The sequence below is a fragment of the Gymnoscopelus microlampas genome (assembly GCF_963454915.1).
Source record: "Gymnoscopelus microlampas genome assembly, chromosome: 11".
NCBI lineage: Eukaryota > Metazoa > Chordata > Actinopteri > Myctophiformes > Myctophidae > Gymnoscopelus > Gymnoscopelus microlampas.
Genome location: NC_139948.1, coordinates 36,995,491 through 37,018,000, shown reverse-complemented (window position 1 = coordinate 37,018,000; position 22,510 = coordinate 36,995,491). Strand labels below are relative to the sequence as shown.

The window sequence follows — 22,510 nt, the reverse complement described above, 5'->3', positions numbered from 1 at the left end:
AAATGGTGGGCACAGCAAGAAGCTTTTAGCCTATTTACAGCCCTGCCAACAACAGCAAGCGCCATGTGGTCCACGAGCTTAAAAGACCTGCTGCTGTGCCAGAAACCACCAACAGTTCATTGTCGGTTTAGACTTTCACGTGACGTGGCAAGAAAGACACATCGAATCATGTGGATCCACATGGGAACGGCATGGCTCCAATGTGAATCTCTAACGTCATGGAGCAAGCCTGTGACGTCAGTGATGTCTGTGATGTTTGTACTGTAGGCCTATGACTCCACATTTGGGCACGGTTTCAGCCAATCTGAGGCCCAATCACTACCATTCTAATTCCAGTTAAATATTTCGGAAAATATAAAACATACTGTATGTGGGGGGAAAAAATACATAGAGGTACTAATTTATTAGCCTAGTGGCAGTGTGCATACAAGGTTTGTTGCTGATCGTTCCAGCAGTGTGAGATTAGCTCCAGACAATCATACAGACACACACCGTACACACAGACTTTGCTCTTACAGACGGCTTGGCTAGCCTCCTAAAAAGCTACACCATGTAAAACATAAAATAGAAAAGTCCTGTGAATACCATTCTGGACTGAAAAAACAGTTAAAACATTTTTTGTATGTAAATGTTTTATTTTAATCTATAACATTTTTTAATGAATCTGTCAGGTGCATCATCTCACCTGTCAATAAAATACCTTTTCAAATCATGACCCATGTCCTACCCAGTGTGCTCATATTTTGTAGTAAGTTTCCTAGTGTAGGTTTTTGGTCATGTGACTTTCAACCTTCAGGGGGATGTGGTTGAGAACTGTGGGTTGGGCTAAATATATCTGCTTTAAAAAGACAGATGTCAAAAATGTCTCAGCACTGTGCAACTGTGGAGGTGATGCTTCTACATCCTGCATGATTCTGTTTGATCACAATACGCAAGGTTTTGATGCGTGTTCTTTTACAGAGTTTCAACATCGCTCGCCCCTGTCTGTCTGTGAACAAAATATCTCAAGAAGTAATGTGTGTAGAGTTTCACCAACTTTGCTGTATAACATCATAAGGAAGAAACTATTACACTTTTGAGAGTCATTTGTATGTTTAATCAGTGTATGGGGAGGCAAAGGAGATGAATTGACCCAGAGTCATTTTATTGTTGCTCCATGCTTGTGAACAATAGGGAAGACATTGTACTTTGTGTGCCAGGGAACACAATGTTGATAGACCTCTCTGGCAGCTGGTTTACATAAATGTCATGATTAAGAGCAAATGTTATTGCTTGCACCACTTATTAAAATAAGTAAATTATTGACCAATTTCAGAACACATTTGGTATTGCCTTAGCAGTCGGCTGCTAGCCTGGAATCCAGCACCCGATCAGCTTTTTTCTTTTTTTTCCTCACTGAAGCGAAGTGCGAGAGAAAAAAAAACGCCGAACATAGTGAATCAGTCTGGATTCCAGGTTAGTGGGCAGCCATCTAAGTCCATTTTTTTCATAGTTAAATTAACACTCTTTTTTTTTTAATGTAAATGTTTTATTCTAATCTATAACATTTCTGTAATTGATCTGTCAGGTGCATCTATCAATAAAATACCTTTCAAAGCATGACCTAGGTCCTACCCAGCTAGTTCTCATATTTTGTAGTAAGTTTCCTAGTGTAGGTTTTTGGTCACATGAGTTTTTCAACATTCAGGGGGATGTGGTTGAGAACTGTGAGTTGGGTTAAATATATCTGCTTTAAAAAGACAGATGTCAAACATTTCTAAGAACTACAACTGTGGAGATGATGCTTCTACATGTTTGATCACATTACGCAAGGTTTAGATGCGCGTTCTTTTACAGAGTTTCAACATCGCTCGCCCCTGTCTGTCTGTGAACAAAATATCTCAAGAAGTAATGTGTGTAGAGTTTCACCAACTTTGCTGTATAACATCATAAGGAAGAAACTATTACACTTTTGAGGGTCATTTGTATGTTTAATCGGTGTATGGGGAGGCAAAGGAGATGAAATGCCCCAGAGGTCTGTGTCATTTTAGGGCGAGGATTGTTGGTCCATGCTTGTGAACAATAGTGAAGACATTGTACTTTGTGTGCCAGGGAACATGTTGATAGACCTGATGTTAAATGTTATTGCTTGCACCACTTAAAATAAGTAAATTATTGACCAATTTCAGAACACATTTGGTATTGCCTTAGCAGTGGGCTTCGTCCATACATGGGCATAGACACATGGGCATCTGCCGGGTCTGGCAGAACCAGGTCTCCTGGTCTTGTCTCTATACTGTGTGGATACTGTGTGCTGTGTTTTTTTAATTGCAATGACGTTGGTTAATATTGCTTTAAAGTCCGGGGTAAAGCAAAGATTCCCATTCAGCTCTGTTGAGTAGTTATGAACACATCATACCCTGTGCAGTTACATTGATATTAATGTATTTCTGCTGCTTGACTTTGTGTGTAGTAGGCTAGTAAATTCCTCAGTGTTAATTAATCCATTTAGTTAAATTAACGTTGAGGATTTGACAGTGTATTCGGGTCTCTCTCTGGCCAGACTATAGAGTCTCCAGTGTGGCCTCTTTGCTCGTGGTCTCTCAGGAAGCTGTTGAGACAGCTGGTCCAGGCCGAGGCCCCCTCTTCATTGTTTGAATATTCAGAAAACGTGCACACAAAAACAAACATGGAACGAATACAAAACATCTAAAACTAGACATGTGCAGTATCTGCATGGACAGGAACAGGGTTGGGAGATAACAGGATAACCCCTGGACGCTTGCCCATTGTGGAAATCATACACAGTGAGCCCGCCTGGGCAGCCAGAGGCCCTGGTTGTCGCAGGTTCGATTCCAGGCCAGGCCAGCAATGTGTCGATATGTCCCTGAGCAAGACTCTTAACTCCTAATTGCTCCCAGAGTGCCGCACAATGGCTGCTCACTGCTCCTAGTTGTTATAGGATGGGTAAATGCAGAGGACAAATTTCATGTATGTGCAAATATACAGTGACAAAAAAACACCCCAAGGAATGAGGCCTATATTATTATTATTATTATTAAGAAAAAAGGATGAAAGAATCTGCATTTTTTGTGTCACACTTGAGAAAATGACCAAAATCTCTCACTTACTACAACACAGCATGTGTTGAAGGATGTATGCCTATGTGATGAACTGTGCATGTATCCTGTGTAACTGTATAATAGCTCTGGAGTTTATGTTAACTGTACTGTATGTTATACAGTAGGACAAATACTACACTGTAAAAATGTCCTTTTGGTGTGTCAAGAAAACTTCCCCTTTTTGTTATTAGAGGAGAAAACTGTTTTTACAAAAGAATGTGTGTTACAGATATTGCAAGGGCACGCTTTGGTTTGTTATTCAACTCCACCAGGTATAATAACTATGTTTTCCTTCCTAAATCTCCCTTTCTATTCACTAGTTTTATCACCATGCTTAGTCAGAGGAAAGACGCACAATATGTGTCATCCTCCAATATCTACCACACCTATTAATTACAGTATTACATATTTATTTAATGTGACAGTTACTACATTGTTTTTAAAATGGTGGATATTTCATTGGAAACAAAGTCTTTACTGTAAGTGCAGACAAATGCAGAAGTATCTTTAATGGGACAAGATAGTGAAGTCATATGATAGTGACATCATAGCTTGGTCACATTAAAGTGGCAGTGAAATAGGTCAGCCTCATAACTAAGCACTGTGTTTAGCCCCAGCTGCCAGTGTCAGAGGTCTATCAACATGTTCCCTGGCACACAAAGTACAATGTCCTCCCTATTGTTCACAAGCATGGACCAACAATCCTCACCCTAAAATGACACAGACCTCATGGGGCATTTCATCGACAGACCTGAAAATGACCAATCACTGTGAGCTGAAAACAAAATCAAGAATAACTGGCGGAAATGCAACAACATATCTGTCCTATGGGTATAGTACCCACCTACAGCACATCTTAGTTAAAAAAATAATACTTCTGCATCATACAACAAACAAACAACCATGTCGTATTAAATTACTTCCATCTTGAGGTTTTTGTCACAGGCAAAGTGTTAACACAGGACAAACCAGCTAACTACATAAGTAGTTGACTCGATACCCTAAAAAAACATGTTTTTTGTCAGCACTTGTACTTCCTATAACAGCTGCCAAATAGATTGAGAAGCAGAAGTGCTTTCTTTCGGAGCCTGCGGGAAAATGTGTTAATTTAGTGCAAATGCACCATTATTGCACAGCTCTGGCTATTGTGGTTGGCTGTACTGTAGCCGTAAACAAAATAATATTCTAGGCCACGGCTGTATTTGCCCTTTACAAAGTTAGTCTGACTCTAGAAAGTAGTCTGTCCCAAGTCAGTTCACTTAAAATAAAAAATGATTGAATCATGTGAAAGTAGAGAAAATAGACTGACGTTGGCAATAAATCCATTGTTAGGCCTGTGGGACTTATTCAACTACGTTCATGATTGTTATCTGTATGGGCAGATGAAGTCAAAGACAAAGGGAGTAAGCCATATACATGTCATCACATCAACATTAACAATGACCCAGCCCAACACTCTCTCCCACAGTGACTTGCCCCATACACTGTTCCAACTCTGTGACCTCTTATCTACTCCGAACAGTCTGCAGAGGTCAAAGCCATTATCTGGGGAGTGTGTAGTTCTGGTAAAGGAATGCAGGAGTAGAGAACCCCACAGAAAGAGGAGTGGGAGAGAGAAGATAAAGCCCTCTGATAAACACTGTTGGCCACATCGACATTGTGGTATAGATTTGGCATTGTGGAACTGGAGTAGAGATTAATACACACCCAGTGGTCTCCTTCACCCCTACCCCTCCCCACACAACTAACCCTTTTTGCTGAAGCAACCAAAAGTACCACAAAGCCCGATGATTTACTCCAACACTCCTCCTTCGACTTCCTCAGAGGCGTGACTCAGAGAGCAGCTGAAAAGGTCTGTCCAGAGAGCCGCGCAACGTCAGTTGAGATTCAGCAGACACGGAGATTCAAATAACAGAGAGGGAGACGGAAAAAGTACGGGGCCGGCCGGGGCTGATGAGATACCACTCATTTCTGAAGGTTTTTAATCTTTTATTCGGTGGACGTCATTGTCAGCGCTTTGCTTATTGTTCAGCACAGCCATTTCGAACTGAGGAGTGGATGTGATTAGTTTCTTCATCATGTCAAGCAGGAGGACCCTCCTGATACTGGGTGAGTCAAATGTCACATCTGTTTCCACAGACGGGCCTTGGCTATGGAAAAAGAAAAATCTATTATGTGCTTAGAGAGAGGGAAAACATTTGGTCAGAGAAGGAAAGCGTGAAGCCAACTGGCTGCTGATGAAATGTAAACCATATTAACCCTAGCGTCTCTCGTTCATAACAGGCGAACAGTCGGCAAAAAATAGAAGAACATTTTGGCTATTTTATCTCATGTGTTTATGAAAGTAGATAGCTGATATATTGCACTTTTACCTTAGCGCTAGGTATACTCTTGGTTGCTTGTTTTTACAGGAAATGCACTTATGACCTCTGGTGATTAGTAGTTTCGTTCCCTGCCTATGTTGAATGCACTTATTGTAAGTCGCTTTGGATAAAAGCGTCTGCTAAATGACTGTAATGTAATGTAATGTAACATTTGGCGAATATAGAAGAACATTCAGTGAAAAACTGAAAATAGAAGAACAATTTGACATACGCAATAGGGTTTAAGTGATTCATGTAAATCTAGTATCTTGTTAGACATACTACAGTAGCTCAAGACAAATTAATGTAAATATTCTGGATATTATAAACTATATAAGAATTTTTATTCACAACAATGTAGTTAAATTGTTGTACAAGTGGTGTAATACATTTCAGTTAAATTAATAAATTATTATTTCGAATATTCCATTGAATTAATATGAATAATCTGATAAATAATAAAGCCATTGAACATTAGCCGCTTTCTATGTTTGTCTCTTTTTCCCTGAAAACCCAGAGAATTCTCTAGGCCAAGTGAACAACAAATGCACACATAGTGACTTAAAGTTAATACCAACCATCCACTGATACATACAAAACTATAGTTTACCATGAAAACTGATGGAAAATGTTTAATTGTTGCTGCAATTACAGTATGAGGCGGCCTGAGAATACGAAGGAAGATAGTTCATTTAAGATCAGGGAATCAGTGATGCTGAACGCAGAAGCATTTATTTCAGTGGATGTTATTAGATCATCTGTTCAACCACTTTTGATTATATTAATAAGCTGTGAGCTCATCCCACAGCACCCGTGATATCTTCTGTCAGTCTGATACACACACACACACACACACACACACACACACACACACACACACACACACACACACACACACACACACACACACACACACACACACGCTCATCGCTCACACACTCATGTACACAGATGCACTCCCTCAGACAAGGAAGCATTCATTCTCTGTTGCCATGCGATCACAACAAGGTGACAACACTGACACATTCTCAATATGAGTGGTTCATATGGTGAAGAGCGAAAGCAGCCCACATCAATGGGGATTTTATAACTAATGTACCAATTTGAGAACTTTCTGTCATAAGACATGCACACTATCCTGTCTAGGCCTGCTGGTAAATGGAAAGTTCCTGTTGCAATGACAGATGGCAAATGAATACACTGAAGAGTATATTTTTCACAAATATTAGTAATTTGCTCAGCAATATAGTTATAATTAGATACTGTTTAAACTCATCCATAATGATTTTTTTTAAATGTATTTTATAAGATAGAATTACCACAAAGATGGAGATGAGAAAAAACAACAAGTCTCTCTTTCTGTTTTCCACACCTTCCTCCTATCTTGTGGATAGGTCCTCATTAAGCTGTTCATTCACACAGCCTGAGGACATAAAGTTATCTAACAGCACCATGTCAGCTCATGGTTTCCTCATGCAGAGGAAGTGGGTTCCTCTGGTTGTCCATGTGCAGCTCAGGTTGAATATGGGCAAATCCTGTGTGCAGATGTTGCAGGAACAATCTAAGGAAATCAGGGCAGAGAATGAGGGGATTTAACTGTTCTGTGGAACTTGCTGAGCCTTCTGAAATATGTGGTTTGCATGTATCCACATTAGAATATATCCAAATGGTCAAATAGAATCAGTAATTCAACATGGATGTCAATAATGCCATTATTACATTAATGGTCAGAACCTGGAGACAGACAACCCCTTCGTCTGCTAATTATTGACTGACAGGATTCTTCTCTCTTTGCAGTTCTTAACCTCCTCATAGTGATCGTGTTGTCACTAGATTGTGGTAAAGGATATCTAAAGCTGGGGAGAGGCAAGAAGTTCTCCTGTATAGGTAAGAGTCTAAAACTTTTGAGTTTCATTCTAGCTTAACATAGTATTTAGACATCATCAGTCCCTAAAGCACATTCACGAGAGGACCACCCAATCAGTTGGTGTCGATTACTATTAACCTTTGTTGACCTTCTCTCTCCTCATCCACATCCCTTGGTGTTTGATCCCAGACGACAATGAATGCGTGAATGGTGTAAATCCCTGCGGTAAAGACCAAGACTGTATAAACACAAAGGGCAGCTACCTTTGCCAGTGTCCAAAGGGCTTCAACACTACCACCCCTACAACATGCACAGGTATGATTTTACAATATGATCCACTGACACCACATGATCTCTATACTGTATACTGTATGTACATAATAAGACTGCATTTTACTGCAACATTCATGCATCAAATATATGAAAAACTAAGAGCTATCTGTTTCTTAATACATGTACATCAATAAGATATCAATGAGTGTGAGCCCCCCAACATCTGTGGACCCAATGCAAAGTGTGCCAATGCGATCGGAAATTACAGCTGCACCTGTGAGGATGGTTTTCGTAAGAGCAACAATGTTACATGCTTAGGTGAGACAGCAGTGAAAACCCTCACAGTAATCTATGCATTTGTCACACAGGCTGCATACATGTAGGTGTACTTTCCATGTCCTTTACTGACGTATGATGTTGATGTACAGTATGTGTCGTAACACATTGCAAGTGGTGACTTCCTTTAGCAGCAACAATAATCTGTGCATTTGTCACACTGGCTGCATAAATGTAAAATGTAACATTGTAAAAGGACATTTGAATTCTGTAAAAATTAAAGGAAAGGAAAGGGGAAAAAAATAAATTAAACACCTATCTCCTTAATAGGAAACACCTGTTCAGGACACAGAGCAAAAACACAATATAAAAGGACATTTGAATAGATTAAAAACTAAAAAGTAAAGAAAAAATAAATTTAAAAGAGTGAAATTGCAGTGCAGAAGAATATTTAAAGAAATTGAAATATTGGATTTAAAAGAACTGAGAGAATACCTGTATGTGGTGCATAAAACTGGATACTGCTTCTCCACATTTAGTTTTGATTCTAGGGACATTAAAGCAGACCTGTCTGAGCAGTCTGGATGGTTCATGATTGCGCACAAGAACAGAAATATATTTAGTCCCTAAACCTATAATTATAATTATTTGACATGCAGGGAGCCATTGTAAATTTCTAAGAACTGGAGTGATATGCTCCACTTTCTTGGTATTAGCAGGGACTTGAGCAGCAGCATTCTGAATCTTGTACTTTCCTTGTCCTTTACTGATGTATGATGTTGTCATAACACATCGCAAGTTGTGACTTCCTTTAGCATCATCAATGTTCTACACTTTTGTCATGTTTCACAGGATGTCTTCTTTTTACCCTTGTTTATAGATATAGATGAGTGTGTAGATGGGCCCTGTGGACAGAATGCAAAATGTAACAATACAATTGGAAGTTACCACTGTGTCTGCAACACTGGGTTCAAACTGAGATCTGGCAAATCTAGTTTCACAGGGAACGAAGGGCCGTGCGAAGGTGAGGGATATGACATTCACTGGATGACAGTACACTTTCAAATTGTAAATGAATGATGGTGAAGTAAATTCTTTTGCTATTTGCTGTTTGTCATTTGTTTACTTTCCACCAAGCTCTAAACTACTTTTGGGGCAGTATCTGTACCACAAAATGTGCTGTTCCATTATTGGCGATTGGCGATATGTCGTGAAACCTACTAAATATCTTTTCCTCTCATTGATTAATTTCAAGACATATGCACGATTGATGGACCCATCTGTGGAAATGGAACCTGCCATCATGCAGACAATGGCGGCTATCACTGTGCATGCCACGCTGGCTTCACTAATTACGGAAACAACGAGTCACGTTGTGCAGGTGAGACTTCACATGCGTCACTTAACATCGTGACATGTTTCTAAATCATACTTTCACTAAGCACATTTTAAGTGTTTATGTTACCATTGGCAAACCAACCTAACCATTACCAATCCAACCAATCCTTTTGTTTCCACAGAGCTGAAGTGTGATGTGTTCGCGAGTGGAGAAAACCTGGAAGATGTAACTATATATATATATACCTGACACAATTTCACCAGCAGTGTTCATATATACAGTATAATCAAACCGTTCTCTGCTTTGTAAAGCTCATTCTCTTTAATGTTCTCATTCCCAGGAACTCCCAGTGCTGCAGGGTATACTGAAACAACTCAAGAACAATTGTCTGGATTTGACTGAAAATGAAACTCCAACTGTAACAGATTTCAATGCAGACCTCCTGCTCGAGGTATTACTACTTAAAATGAATTGATGGAAATGTGGCTTTTCTTTTTACAAGCATAGAGATCGGAGATTCCATAGTGCAGTGGTTCTCAACCTGTGGGTCGGAATCCCCAGGGGGGTCCCCAACTGATTTGGGGGGGGTCCCCAGATGACAGTGAAGTGACAATTTAAGGACTTTTACAACCTTTTTAATAACTAAAATATAAATGAAAGAAAAAAAAGACCATTCATTTATCAAAAGTAATCAACAACCTATACTATAAAAACTGGTCAACATTGGCCAAATTGACAAATAAGAAAAAATTGTGAAAATAGCCGATTTACAAGTTCACAACGCTTTTAGATCTTCTATTTTCACAATATTTACAGTATCTGTGGAACCGAGTCAAACAAAATTGAATGCCTCAACTTCTACATTCCAGGTGCTTATCAGGGTGGGGGGTCCCCAGTTCAAATATGATTATTTTAGGTGGTCACAGACTGAAAAGGTTGAGAACCACTGCCATAGTGTGATGTAGAGATGCTTAAACAAAATACTGTACTCTGTATACACGGAACAGAAATAGTACGGAGACAGAAAGTCTCTAGTTCTTCTGATTCTGTTTCCGGAGCTCTGTCTGTTCCTTCCTCCTCACATGTTTGCTCTTCCTCCTTTGTGCCAATAGGGACTGTTGTCTGCACTAGACAAGCTCCTGTCTGGTGGTGACATCAAGGATAACAAGAAAGTGTCCAAAGTGTTGAACATAGTGGAGAATGCTCTGAAGCTGATTGCGCCCCTGCTCAAAAACCCAGAGACTAAGAAAAACAAAACTCACACAGGTAAAAAAGTATATCCGGAATAGCAGGGTTTAACGTGGCCAGACAATCAGAGATCTCTGCCTATACCGATACCGGTAGTTGCTAGAACAGCGGTGAAAACAAATCCTATCACAATCCCTATACATACAGTATATGAAGGACCGCCTATTGGTTCTGCAAATGAATGCAGTTATTTTTTTATTATTGTCTCAGAATTGTTTCCACACAATTTTAGCAACTCTATTGAAGTAAGTTGTCACCAGACCTATCAGATTTGCTAGGTGGAGATCTCGGATTGTCATGGCGATGCGAGAATATCCCAATATTCACTGAGAATTATACAATACAATTCAGTCATTATTGTTTATTCCATTCCAAACAAAGCTTGTTCTGCCAATAGGGCGGTTTTGTAACTTGTTTTTTTTTTTTGGGTTTGTTTTTACATGTGTTTCCTATACTGCCACACAATACTTGCATGACAAGATATGAAATCTACTTAATTGTTTTGGTGCAGAGTTGGAAATATTGATACGGAGGGACGGTGACCCACCCAAGGGACTCCAATCCTTGTCTTCTTACCATGCCCTGCTGGATATCCAGTGGGAAACAGCTGCAGGAATTTCCTCCTCTTACCCAGGTACCCATCATTGTCATCATCAACATCTTTATCATTGTATTTATCACTTTTCTCAGCATTATCACTGTCATCATTGTTTTTAGTTAACCCACTTATTACCAGTATGAGAATGTCATAATAGTTCACTATTTTGACATTGGATGGGGTGACGAGGATGGACAGCTGGTCGTATTAGACAGGGTGTGCTGTGATAGAATAGCAGGACTGTGGTAGTAGGTTAACAGGAGGAAAGGCGTGAGTATTCCCCCTGCCATTGGGTTGGTTTGGTAAGTCGTACAATACGGCTCAGTTACAGAGGGAAAAAATATGACAATGTCTCCTCTAGGGGTGTGGGGGGAAAAAAAAGATTCTTTCTTTTTTTTTGTATTTTTGTATAATGACATTTCTGAGAAGTGGCAAGTTCTGGGCTGAATCGGGAAAAAACGTTTTTGAATCGGAATCGTGACCCCCAAGAATCGGAATCGAATTGAATCATGAGATAGCAGAAGATTCACAGCCCTACCCCCATACTTTCATCAAAGACTCCAAATACCTTATGAATCCAATGGATGTCATCTGAATCAAGTATGTCTTGTGTGGGATTGTTACAGGCTTTGCCTCAGTGTCTTTGCTGACTTACAAGAACCTGGAAAGTGTCAGTGGGATGAAACCAAGTGAAGACCTCCAGATCAACTCCAAAGTGGTGACGGCCTCCGTTAGTAACAGTGATACAGACCTGCTCAAAGATCCAGTGGTTTTAACCTTCAGCCACCTGACACAGGCAAGAAACATACACTTGGCCTTCACTGTTTACAAATCAGGACTTATGTATGATCAATGTCAGCAGGATGACTGTAAAACCTTGACAATCTGTTGTTATAAAAAACGTATGCCAACGTCTGGTGTGTTTAACAGGAACATGAAGCTAACCACACCTGTGTCTACTGGGATTTCACAAAGGACGGTGGAGCATGGTCTTCTCATGGCTGCAGCGTTGTGAATAGCACCTCGGACTACACTGTCTGTTCCTGCAACCATCTCAGCAGCTTTGCAGTACTCATGGCCCTCTATGATGTTGAGGTTAAGAGTCCCCTGTTGCATAATAGTAACATCCTGAGTGGTCATTTCATTCTGAAAGTGTAAAAATGTACCTGTTAGGGTCTGGACATAGGAGTATTCAGAAGTCCAGAGTTTGATCCTCGCCTATGAAGTAACCCCTGCCCCCTTCATTCTCCCAATAGCATACATTTGAGCTGCAGCTGATCACCTGGGTGGGACTGACCCTGTCATTACTGTGCCTGTTGCTGTGCATCCTCACGTTCGCACTGATCCGCTCCATCCAGAGTCCCCGGAACACCATTCACCTGCACCTCTGCATCAGCCTCTTCATCGCCAACCTAATCTTCCTGGCCGGCATCTCCCGCACAGAGAACCAGGTAAATACACATCTTATGTGTTTCTGTGTGAAGCCAACAGACTGTGGAAACATTCTGTGTGAACAGACTGTGAAAACAAATATTCCTAACAGGGACAATGAAGTCTAATCTGATCTAATCTAACAGTGAAAAACGTCACAAGGGTGTACTGTCAGAATGCATGACAAGCACAGTGGAGTTGTGCTGCCATTAAGTATTCACTGTCAGGACTAGCCATAGTATTAAATGGAAGAGGTAAGCTATATAGAATAGAGAAGCAGCGTAAATTTCAATGTCATAATGAAACATAAATAACTCAGAAGCTGCAGCCCCTGTGTGGTACAGTATATGTTTAGAAAAACAAATAAAGTATAAATAGTGAATGGTAGACAATCGGTTGCATTGTATTTAGTATCCATGAATTATTTACGAACTTGAAAATAAAACCATAAATAAAAAGGAAATGTGTTACCTGACAAAATAATTGTAACTGATTTCTAAAAGCTATACATTACATTACTTAATATTGTTATGTTATGGGTTTCCTCCAATTACTGTAAGGCAGTAAACAACACAGCAAAGCACTCTTTGGTCTCTCATTTCTCAGGATGTTTTGTTTCTCCTCCTAACCACCTCTCTCTTCTCGACATCAGACTGGCTGTGCTGTGGTAGCAGGTCTTCTGCATTTCTTCTTCCTGGCAGCATTCTGCTGGATGTGTCTGGAGGGGATACAGCTCTTCAGAATGGTGGTCCTTGTCTTTAACACATCGTTCAAGCGCCTCTACATGATGGCAGGAGGTTATGGAGTCCCCGCCGTGATTGTCATCGTCTCTGCCATAGCAAATGCCAAAGGATACGGCACTACGCGACAGTGAGTTTCCAATACTGACTGACACCCATTTGATCTATGTTTTCATCTCTACCATTTTAGCCTCTGTACCAGCACCAATGCGGTGAATTTTCCATGTGTTTTACAGCTGCTGGTTAAGCTTGGAAAATGGATTTATCTGGGGTTTCTTTGGCCCTGCCTGTGCCATCATTATGGTGAGTAAATAAAAACATGAGCCAAATTGAATAACCACGTAAATGAAAGCTCTAAATAGCAACAGTAATCATTGCGTGTTTGTTCAGTAACAGGGGTCTCTCTGCCTCGCCGTAAGTAAACAAAAAATGCATTTTCAGGTCGAGATATTTATTTTATCTAATCCGGAGAGAACATGGGCTTGCCCACTTCCAACCCATGCCAGTTAGCCCACATGTAGACAACTTGGGAACCACATGGGCTTTCTGGCTGGGAGAGAGATCTGTGTTAGTGAATAATAATAATAATATAGAGCTACTTCACACTTTTTTTTTCTTAATCCTATAATACCTTTCAGATCAACATCTTCTTCTTCCTCATCACTGTGTGGAAGCTGGCACAAAAGTTCTCCAGTTTGAACCCTGACCTCGACAACTTACACAAAATTAAGTAAGCGATCAAAAGGCCCAGTCATTTTGAGCCGGTAGTTGCCTAATTCTTACTGTAGCAAAGTATCATGCATCGTGTTGCTCAACAAAGAGAATAAAACTTTTTTTTTAAGCGACACATTGCACAACACTTCACACACGTCACAGAAGCATAAATGTGGCTTTCATGTACCGTCTCCTCCTGCAGGGCTTTCATCATCACTGCAGTGGCTCAACTGTGTGTGCTGGGTACCATGTGGATCTTTGGTTGTTTCCAATTCGACGAGAGCACAATGGCTATATCGTACCTGTTCACCCTCCTCAACAGCTTGCAGGGCGTTCTGCTTTTCGTCATGCACTGCCTGCTCTCTAAACAGGTTTGGCACACACTTAATTCGAAACAATTGAAAAGCACCAGTGGTGGTGGAAAAAGTACTCAAATGTTTTACTTAAGTAAAAGTATCAATACTGCAATGTAGAAATACTCTGTTACAAGTAAAAGTCCGGAATTCAAACTTTCTGGTATCAACATTCACTTAAAGTACCAAAAGTAAAAGTACTCATGTGCAGAATGTCCCATTTCACAATTGCAAAATGTATAAAGAAATCTTTTGAAAATAGCAGATCTACAAGCTCACAATGCGTCGCATAGTGACGCTTTGTGAGCTTGAAAATCGGCTATTTTCAAAAGGCCGAAATATATAGGGCTGAAGTGGTATGTTTTGTAATAATAATCAAAATCTACAAAGTAACTAGTAAAGTTTTCAAATAATTGTAGAGGAGTAAAAGTACAATATTTGCCTCTTGAGTAAAAGTACTGAAAACTGGAAATACTCCAGTAAAGTAGAAAATACCTAAAAATTGTACTTAAGTACAGTACTTGAGTAAATGTACTTAGTTACTTTACACCACTGAAAAGCACTTTGTTTTACAAGCAATGAGGTGTGCAGTGACTAATGATGATGTCAAACCTGAATGCAGATTCATTACAGAGTGCTCGATTTTGCCCCCTGTAGGTGAGAGAGGAGTATGGGAAGTTAATGCCCAGCATCCGTTCACCCCAGAAGAAGAAGTACTCAGATTTCAGCAACTCCCAGTCAAGCAAGGCACCGGTAAGCTACCTGACAAGATACATATTTTGAATCACAAAGCTCAAATTTGTTAGATATTTCCATTTATATTTAGAATGGCTGGATAATCTAGTAATCCAACAGCACCATATTAACCACCTATTTACACCCTACATACTTGACTGGGGTCCCCCAAGGGTCTATACTTGGCCCCTTCTGTTTTCCCTCTACACCACATCTATTCAGCAGAAATAGCCAACCTGGTATTGTTGGTAAAAAAAAATAGCCAACCTAGAGGCTCACAATGCGTCACAGATGACACGTTGTGAGACTGACTGCTCGTAGACTGACTATTTTCACTGAATGCCCAGAATAGGGGTGCTAGGGTTCATGTGGCTAAGAAGAGACAACAGAGAAACTGAATACATGATTTCATCTCATATCATATAAAATCTACTATAAACCTGTTTTTATTTTTAGTGTCAATATCTACACAACACAAGAAAGTTATTTGGCGCAATTTTATATTCTTTTTTTTATCATAGCTGGTGTGAAAGTGCAGCAGCTTGTTTCTCAGTGTCTCAGCACAGCCAAACTGCATCACGAATGAACAAGGAATGAGACCGTTCTGCTTTTACCTTCTTTAATCCTCAGTCATCCAAGAGTGGTCAGAACACGGGGGAGTCTAATATCTGAAGAGCCACAGACTAGTGACCTCAGAAACATCCTCAAAGGTCAAGACGAATTCCCTGACATGAGATCTTCAGGAAGCTTTGTGATTATTTACTGTTCTCAGCTTTTTCATTACAGATGCTTAGTACAGTCTTTTACATATCTTTTGTTGTAATTTTAAGATGACCACTGGGCTGATATTCTCTCAACCTGCTTGAGTCGGTTGCACTTAGCATGGCTTGTTGAATCATTCAGGTACTGATCTGACCCACAAAGACAATCCTAGAGGTTATCCATCAAATACCAGCACTTTTCTACTATCTGTACAGTGTGTCTTATGTTTTTGTCTGTGCCGTGTATGTTGTTTTGCTGTATTTAAGATATTGTATTTAAAATATAACCATCACAGAAGGAAATTAATTAGATGGATTTAATGTGTACATTTGTGTTCATATTGCTGTATATTTCTTCATGAAGCTGCGTTAGAGCCTGTAAGCATGTTAGTATGAGTATACTGTGTAGTAACAGTAATGTTAACCCGTCACAGTAACACTTTCTTTGAAGCCCATGTCTATATTGCATTATAAACATACTTACATTATAATCTATTGACCTTATAAGTAATTATATAAAGCTTTATAATGTATTATGGTTATTGTTGAGTTTATTTATGGGTGCATTTAACTATAATTATACAGTGATATTATGTTTAGAAGGCATTATAGACATGGGTTTCATAGAAAGAGTTATCCATGGTGGGAAACAAATGTGCCAAATAGCCTGTGATATAATTAATGTAATTAGAGGTTGAGACCTTGAATGTTCAAAACTACTGTTATTATGACTTTTAGAATATTGCTCATAACAATCCTCTGCTATGCATTCCACTGTACACCTGTACTTAGAGATGCCGTTTGTTATCATTTTATATGATTATTGTTTTTATAAGCTGTTTGAATAAAACATTTTAAGTAAGTAGTTGTTTTTCAACTGAGCCTTCAAATGCTTGAAAAGAAAGACATTTTGTTCTGCTCCAGGGTGATTTATGTCTTTCTGTTTTCTACTAAGTCACTAATGCAGGGGTCTTCAGCGTTTTTCAGGCCATGGACCCTTGAGAGAGAGATGAAACAGGGACACCCACTACATATTGTATAAAATTGTCTTGCAGATTAAACTTTTTCATGGATTTCATAGATAGTTTCATTGACTATCGGTGTTGTGTAAATTAATGGTGGACATTTTACCACTTAAACCCTCAACACTAAGCAAATTTGACCTTTGGCTCTGTACTTGGTTTGCTCCCTTTTCCCTCTACATAAAACCACCTTGCCAAAAATATCTACGTGTACAAGCTCACAAAGCCTATCACACAAAGATTTGGCGGCCCCCCTGTAGTAACTCTGAGGACCCTCTAGGGGTCCCGGACCCCCTGTTGAAGACCTCTTCACTACTGCATCATCACCCTCAGTAATTCTGTTGATGTCTTGTGACATTATCTATGCATAATTTACTTATAAAGCTGTGTATTATAAGACAGCCCTGTGCCTAACAGAGAGTTAAAGGTTGAGGCCTGAAAGGATAGTCAGAGGTTGAACCTGAGGAGAACAACAGTGACTTGGCGAATTCTGATTCAGGACTATTACGGTCCCTTAGTGTGACCACATCTGAAGGCTGCCAACCAGCACCTGACCTAAGCTCCTTAATGTTGGCCCTTGTAAGGTCAAGACGGTTGAGGATAGGGGGTCTGGTCATTGGGAGTGATATTAATAGTGAGATATTACGACAGCTGTCATCTTGGGGTGTCTTCCGATATTGAGAAATCAAGTGCCCATCTGTCTGTATATAGGGAGACACAGAAGGTCTCTGTGTCAGAGATTGCTCCTACTCACCCGATGCCTCAACTCGCTGCAAACTACTAACCAACCTGTATACTGTGTTCAATTGTTTGGCAATAAACTCGAGGTTGACTTGACTCCCAGAAAGCACTGTCTGGTCTACAAATTTCTACAAGGGTATCCAAGAAATACATCCACAATTCATGTCTATCACATCGTCAGCTCCCTCTGCTGTTGAGCTGCTCAGCTCACCTGGCAACATACAAAAGCAAAAAGAAGGTTCTGCCTTCGTTACCACACCACAGATGATTGTCTTTCAAAACTTGAAAGACTGAAAATTACTTTTCAAAAAAGAGCAGTTAAGATGCAAAAAGAAAATGCCAAGCAGCAGTCCTTGAGAAAAAAAGTTCTGTTCAAATGGCACTGCATCAATAATGCAAACAGAAGACAAAGACTAGAAAACTAAAGCTTAATCAAGCAATGGTGTCACTCACTGACAAAAAATTATGTTAAAGCAAAATAAGTTAATACATCAATTAATAAGTCATCCACCACTGTGCGATACGTATAAATAAGACTTAAGAGAGAGTCAGTGAAAATAAGGTATAGGTCAGATAAGAGAGCAGCCCTGCCCAGAGGCAGAGAGAAAAGAATGACAAAGAGTTCGGGTTTGCCTTGAGCCTTGATCTTAAACGTGGGATGTGTACAAAAAAACTATTTTGGTTGTACAACATTGTAGCAGCAAAAATAATTATAACAAATAAATAACTAAGAGTTGCAAACAACAATAGCAAGTAGAAGGTAAAGAAATAGCAAGGCATGTAAATTCGTCACAGTACATGATGAGGTGCTTGAAGGTGTTGTGTGCATGGATCCTACTTCTAAATATGATCCATATGTGTATGTGCACACTGCACAGTATATGGTTATAAGTATCTATTAACATGTAGATATGTATGTCCATTTGTGTGTGTATATGTGTGTGTGTTGTAGTTAATATGTCAGTATGTAAATATTGAGGTAGGGGTGCTATGTGCGTAAATATCTGCGTAGATATGTGCGATATGCGTAGATACTGTATGTTCCTTATTGCAACTGAATTACTTCCCTTCACTGAAAGCATGTGGTGTTCTTACAGATTCGGAATAATGAGACCTCACACAGTGCCATGGTGTGATATGATGGGTGTGATGTGATGGCAAAAACATCACTTAGTGTCCAGCGGTGTTACATTTTGCTCGTGCACACAGTTTGTCAAGATCAGTGTTTTTCAAAGTGGGGTCAGTGGTTCCCCCAGGGGCCCTTGAGGGGGTTCCAGGATGTCCCCAGGCAAATTAGTTAATAGCATCAAAATGTTTCAGTTTTGACCACTTTAAACCTATTTTACACTCGGTTATTCAAGAATTGCTCATCATCATCATTTATTTAACTCACGGCCTCACATGGTATGGAGCACAGATTCATAAATAGACAGTATACAATACATAACAATATGCATACAGACAAAAGGCATGGCATACATAATTTGAACAGAGGAAAGATTTTTTGGCTTATCAGATTGCAGTAATAAAAGTAGTTTCAACATAGATGAGTGAGTTATATCATACTTTGGCAGGTGTTTTTGTCAAAAAATCATAATGGTGGTATTCTTGCACTCAAACAGAACGTGGAACTCATCCCTAACTCGGTTGTCCTTACATAGATTTCATAACCTCTGGCTTCTTTCCAGCCCTTTATATCTGCCACGCAGTAACCTTTGGAATTCTCGTGTTATTCAGCCTAAAATTACAAATGGCCTGTCTGCAGACTCTGCACTTATAGTTTTTATGTTTGTACTAAGGGTTTTTTAAACTTAAACTCTTGTTTGAACTCGACATAAATGTCACATGTGGTCTACACTATTAAGTTCACTTTGCCACTTTAGCAAGAACTGATCTTTCAACCTTTGTTCAACAGTTAGTTTCAACTTTCAACCAGTCATGTTACTACATTTCTGAGTCAGCTCAGGTAAGACATACGACAGTCGTCCAGTATATGCTTCACTTGTGAGACCCATGGTGACACATGCACACCCGTGTACATGTGTCTCACTGTCTGCTTAACCTACAACCCAGGTTAAGCAGACAGTTGTAGATTACTCGGCTCAGTTTACTCTCTTTGTCTTCGATCAACCAGGCCCAATAGTCTCTTTTTAACTAAAATACAAATTGGGTACCTTCCCAACTCACCATATATTACTACAGGTAGGTGTTTTTACTTTTAGGATGTACTTGAGGAATTTAAGATGTAATTTTCCTAACCTTTACATTTTTTCAAACCTGTGTATAACATGTGTATAACATAACTGGTGAAACCATCTTGTCGAAAAGATCTAGTGCAACATTTACTGGTAAATCAAATGTTCTACATTTACAAAGGAGGGAGTACATGGCACGTGAGGCCTGCTTATACAACTCTTCAATAGCAATCTTAAATGAACCATTATAATTCATAATAACTCCAAGATATTTAAAACTATGAACGACCTCCAGTTGTCTCCATTACAAACAAACTTTAGTTTACTGGTGTCAGCTTTTCTACATCTAAAGACTGTGACCTTTGTTTTTTCACTATTGATCTTCAGTTTCCATCTTTCACATAAACCACACATCAGGTCTATTGCCTTCTGTAATCCCTCCTTTGTATTAGACATGACAATTGTGTCTTCCTCGTACAACAATAACATACGCTGTAAATAGTTATCAATCATTGCATCTTCAAAGTTGATAGACTGGCAGCCATTATGTATAAGGTATAAGGTAGTCCTCCAGGTCATTACGTTTTTATAAATATTTATTACTACATCCATAAATTTGCCCTTGATTCCTACTTTTGACAATTTATACCAAAGAGCATCCATCCTGACTAAATCAAATGCCTTGCTGTATTCTATAAAGGAACAGAATAATCTCTTCTTTTTAAAGCAAAATAAATCAACAATATGTTTCAGGACAAAAATATGGTTACTGGTAGAGTAATTCTTTCTAAATCCTGCCTGGGTTTCCCTCAAGATAAAGTTATCCTCACAGAAATTAAGCAACCTTGCATTTAATACATTTGTAAACAATTTACCCAAACAACTCAAAAGCAGTTGGCAGTATTGCCCTTCTTCTCAAGAATGAATCAGACCAAGCGTCCAATCTTCAGGAAAAATACCAGAGTAAAAAATCGTATTAAACAGGGATACATAAATGGCATGAATATATTTGCTGTACTTTTAATATACTCGTTCAAGACTTGATAAATTCCGGCTGCCTTACCTGATCTACAAGCCCACACGTTGTGAGCTGCTATTTTCAAAACATTTAGAAAAATCTGGAAAAATCTTCTCTTATGGGGTTCCCTCGCTCACAATATTTTCAGAAGGGAGTCCGTGGCCAAATACATGTTGGAGGTCCTCTACATAAAAAATAATAATTTGAGAACCATTATGCACAGATTGACCTTTTCGTGACCTCACGTACCTGTCTCCAGTTCACATCGTCCAATCGACCAATTTCTAAATTGCAGGTACTTGACTTATTGCCTGGCTCTCAATGCAGGCACCTTGATTGGCAAGAAGGGGGTACCAGAAAGAATCCAAGGTGAGCAAGGGAAAACAGGTTGAAATGTGGATTTACAAATATGTCTCCGGTTACATGCCAAAGCCATTTGATTATACCTGATTAACATCTTGTAACGAAGAGGTCCTCCGTTACTTATAATTGACACTAATTTGCACTTTACTCTTTTGCACAGTATATTTGCACAAGGATATTGGATCATAAGAGGATTGTGCAATATGTTTTAGTGCAATATAATTTGGCAATATATATGGGATGTTGGATTGTGATTTTAATACTGCTTATGTCTGTCTGTTCCAGGGTGTTCGGGCAAAAGAGTCCCCAGGGTGCCCGAGCACCATATATGGGAGGACTGGACCACAGTAGAAGAGAGAGGGGGCTTTTGTGTTATATGTGTGGTATATTGGAAGCTGCTAATAATGTGATAATGTTTGTTTTGCCATAGGGTGCTTAAGTTATATGTTTTTGCCAGGGTTATTGATTCAGATGTTTTAATGGAATGTGTGGTGTAGATTTGTTGCATGTTTGAAGTAACCTGCAACATGGTTGAACCCACACTGATTGACTCACACTGATTGGCTCAGCTGAGTATAAAAGGCTGCCAGAAACAAACACACTCAGTTTTAGTTGTAGGACAAGGACATGGTGGAGCTGCCGACCACCATGCCACCTTCTGCTGCTGATGCCCTTAACCTGTACACTTTGGATGAATAAAAGCACTTTGGTTGCAATTTACACCTGACTCTGTGCTGTTTCCAGCCGCTTATTGGGCCAGTCCTTTACACATCTGTCTTACATATTTCACTTGTAATCATGTGGAGAGAGGAAGAAGATAATGTATTAATTGTCCTTGGGCCAAAACAAACAATGCAAAAAGCATCTTTTCGACATAGTGCTCAAAAAAAACATATTTAATTTACGCACAAGGGAATTTTCAGTTGATAAATATAAGTATCGTGGGCCAACAGTTTTACTAAAATGCTGAGGTGTCTTTAAACCAATGTATTGCAGAGACAACAACACCTTGTGGTGGACATACACACACAGGACAGTTATTAAGTACAGTCAATTATGCCTCCCCCTGGTCAGCCGGGGCGCCTGATGGAGGGGAAAGGAACTGGTTGGAATAACGTGTTCCTTCCACACGTTACGTCGAACTGGGGAAACTCCCCCCTGTCAGGTGATAAGAAGCGGCTTGCTAGCTCCTCATGCATTGAAGGAGGCATGAGCTCAGTTCTGGGCTCTCCCTAGGCTGGCAGAGGGAGAGTAGTGCCCAGGATTACATAGGCAATTGGCACTGGTTGAAAAAATGGTTTACAAAATTGTGGGATAAAAACATAAGAAGAAAAAAAAGTACGGTCAATTCACTGTGTTCTCGCCCCATGTT

General features: G+C 39.6%; 1 protein-coding gene across 4 annotated transcripts; it reads left to right on the top strand.

Annotated features, from left to right (window-relative positions):
• The first annotated feature begins 4,839 nt into the window (after positions 1 to 4,839).
• On the top strand, positions 4,840 to 16,661 carry adgre5a (adhesion G protein-coupled receptor E5a). Of its 4 annotated transcripts, none has more exons than XM_084071550.1 (19): positions 4,840 to 5,210; positions 7,262 to 7,351; positions 7,521 to 7,646; positions 7,800 to 7,922; positions 8,761 to 8,904; positions 9,136 to 9,261; positions 9,401 to 9,444; positions 9,560 to 9,670; positions 10,332 to 10,485; positions 10,979 to 11,101; positions 11,692 to 11,861; positions 11,996 to 12,160; positions 12,322 to 12,516; positions 13,149 to 13,366; positions 13,473 to 13,539; positions 13,875 to 13,966; positions 14,153 to 14,321; positions 14,961 to 15,056; positions 15,669 to 16,661. In XM_084071550.1, exons 1-19 carry the CDS (start codon positions 5,180 to 5,182, stop codon positions 15,708 to 15,710), a joined length of 2,286 nt encoding a protein of 761 aa, XP_083927676.1. In that variant the 5' UTR covers positions 4,840 to 5,179; the 3' UTR covers positions 15,711 to 16,661. The 4 variants fall into 4 exon arrangements, with proteins under 4 accessions (XP_083927676.1, XP_083927678.1, XP_083927677.1 ...); XM_084071552.1 differs by having other exon boundaries at positions 4,842 to 5,210; positions 8,761 to 8,827; positions 9,203 to 9,261; XM_084071551.1 differs by lacking the exon at positions 7,800 to 7,922 and having other exon boundaries at positions 4,842 to 5,210.
• The last annotated feature ends 5,849 nt before the right edge of the window (positions 16,662 to 22,510 follow it).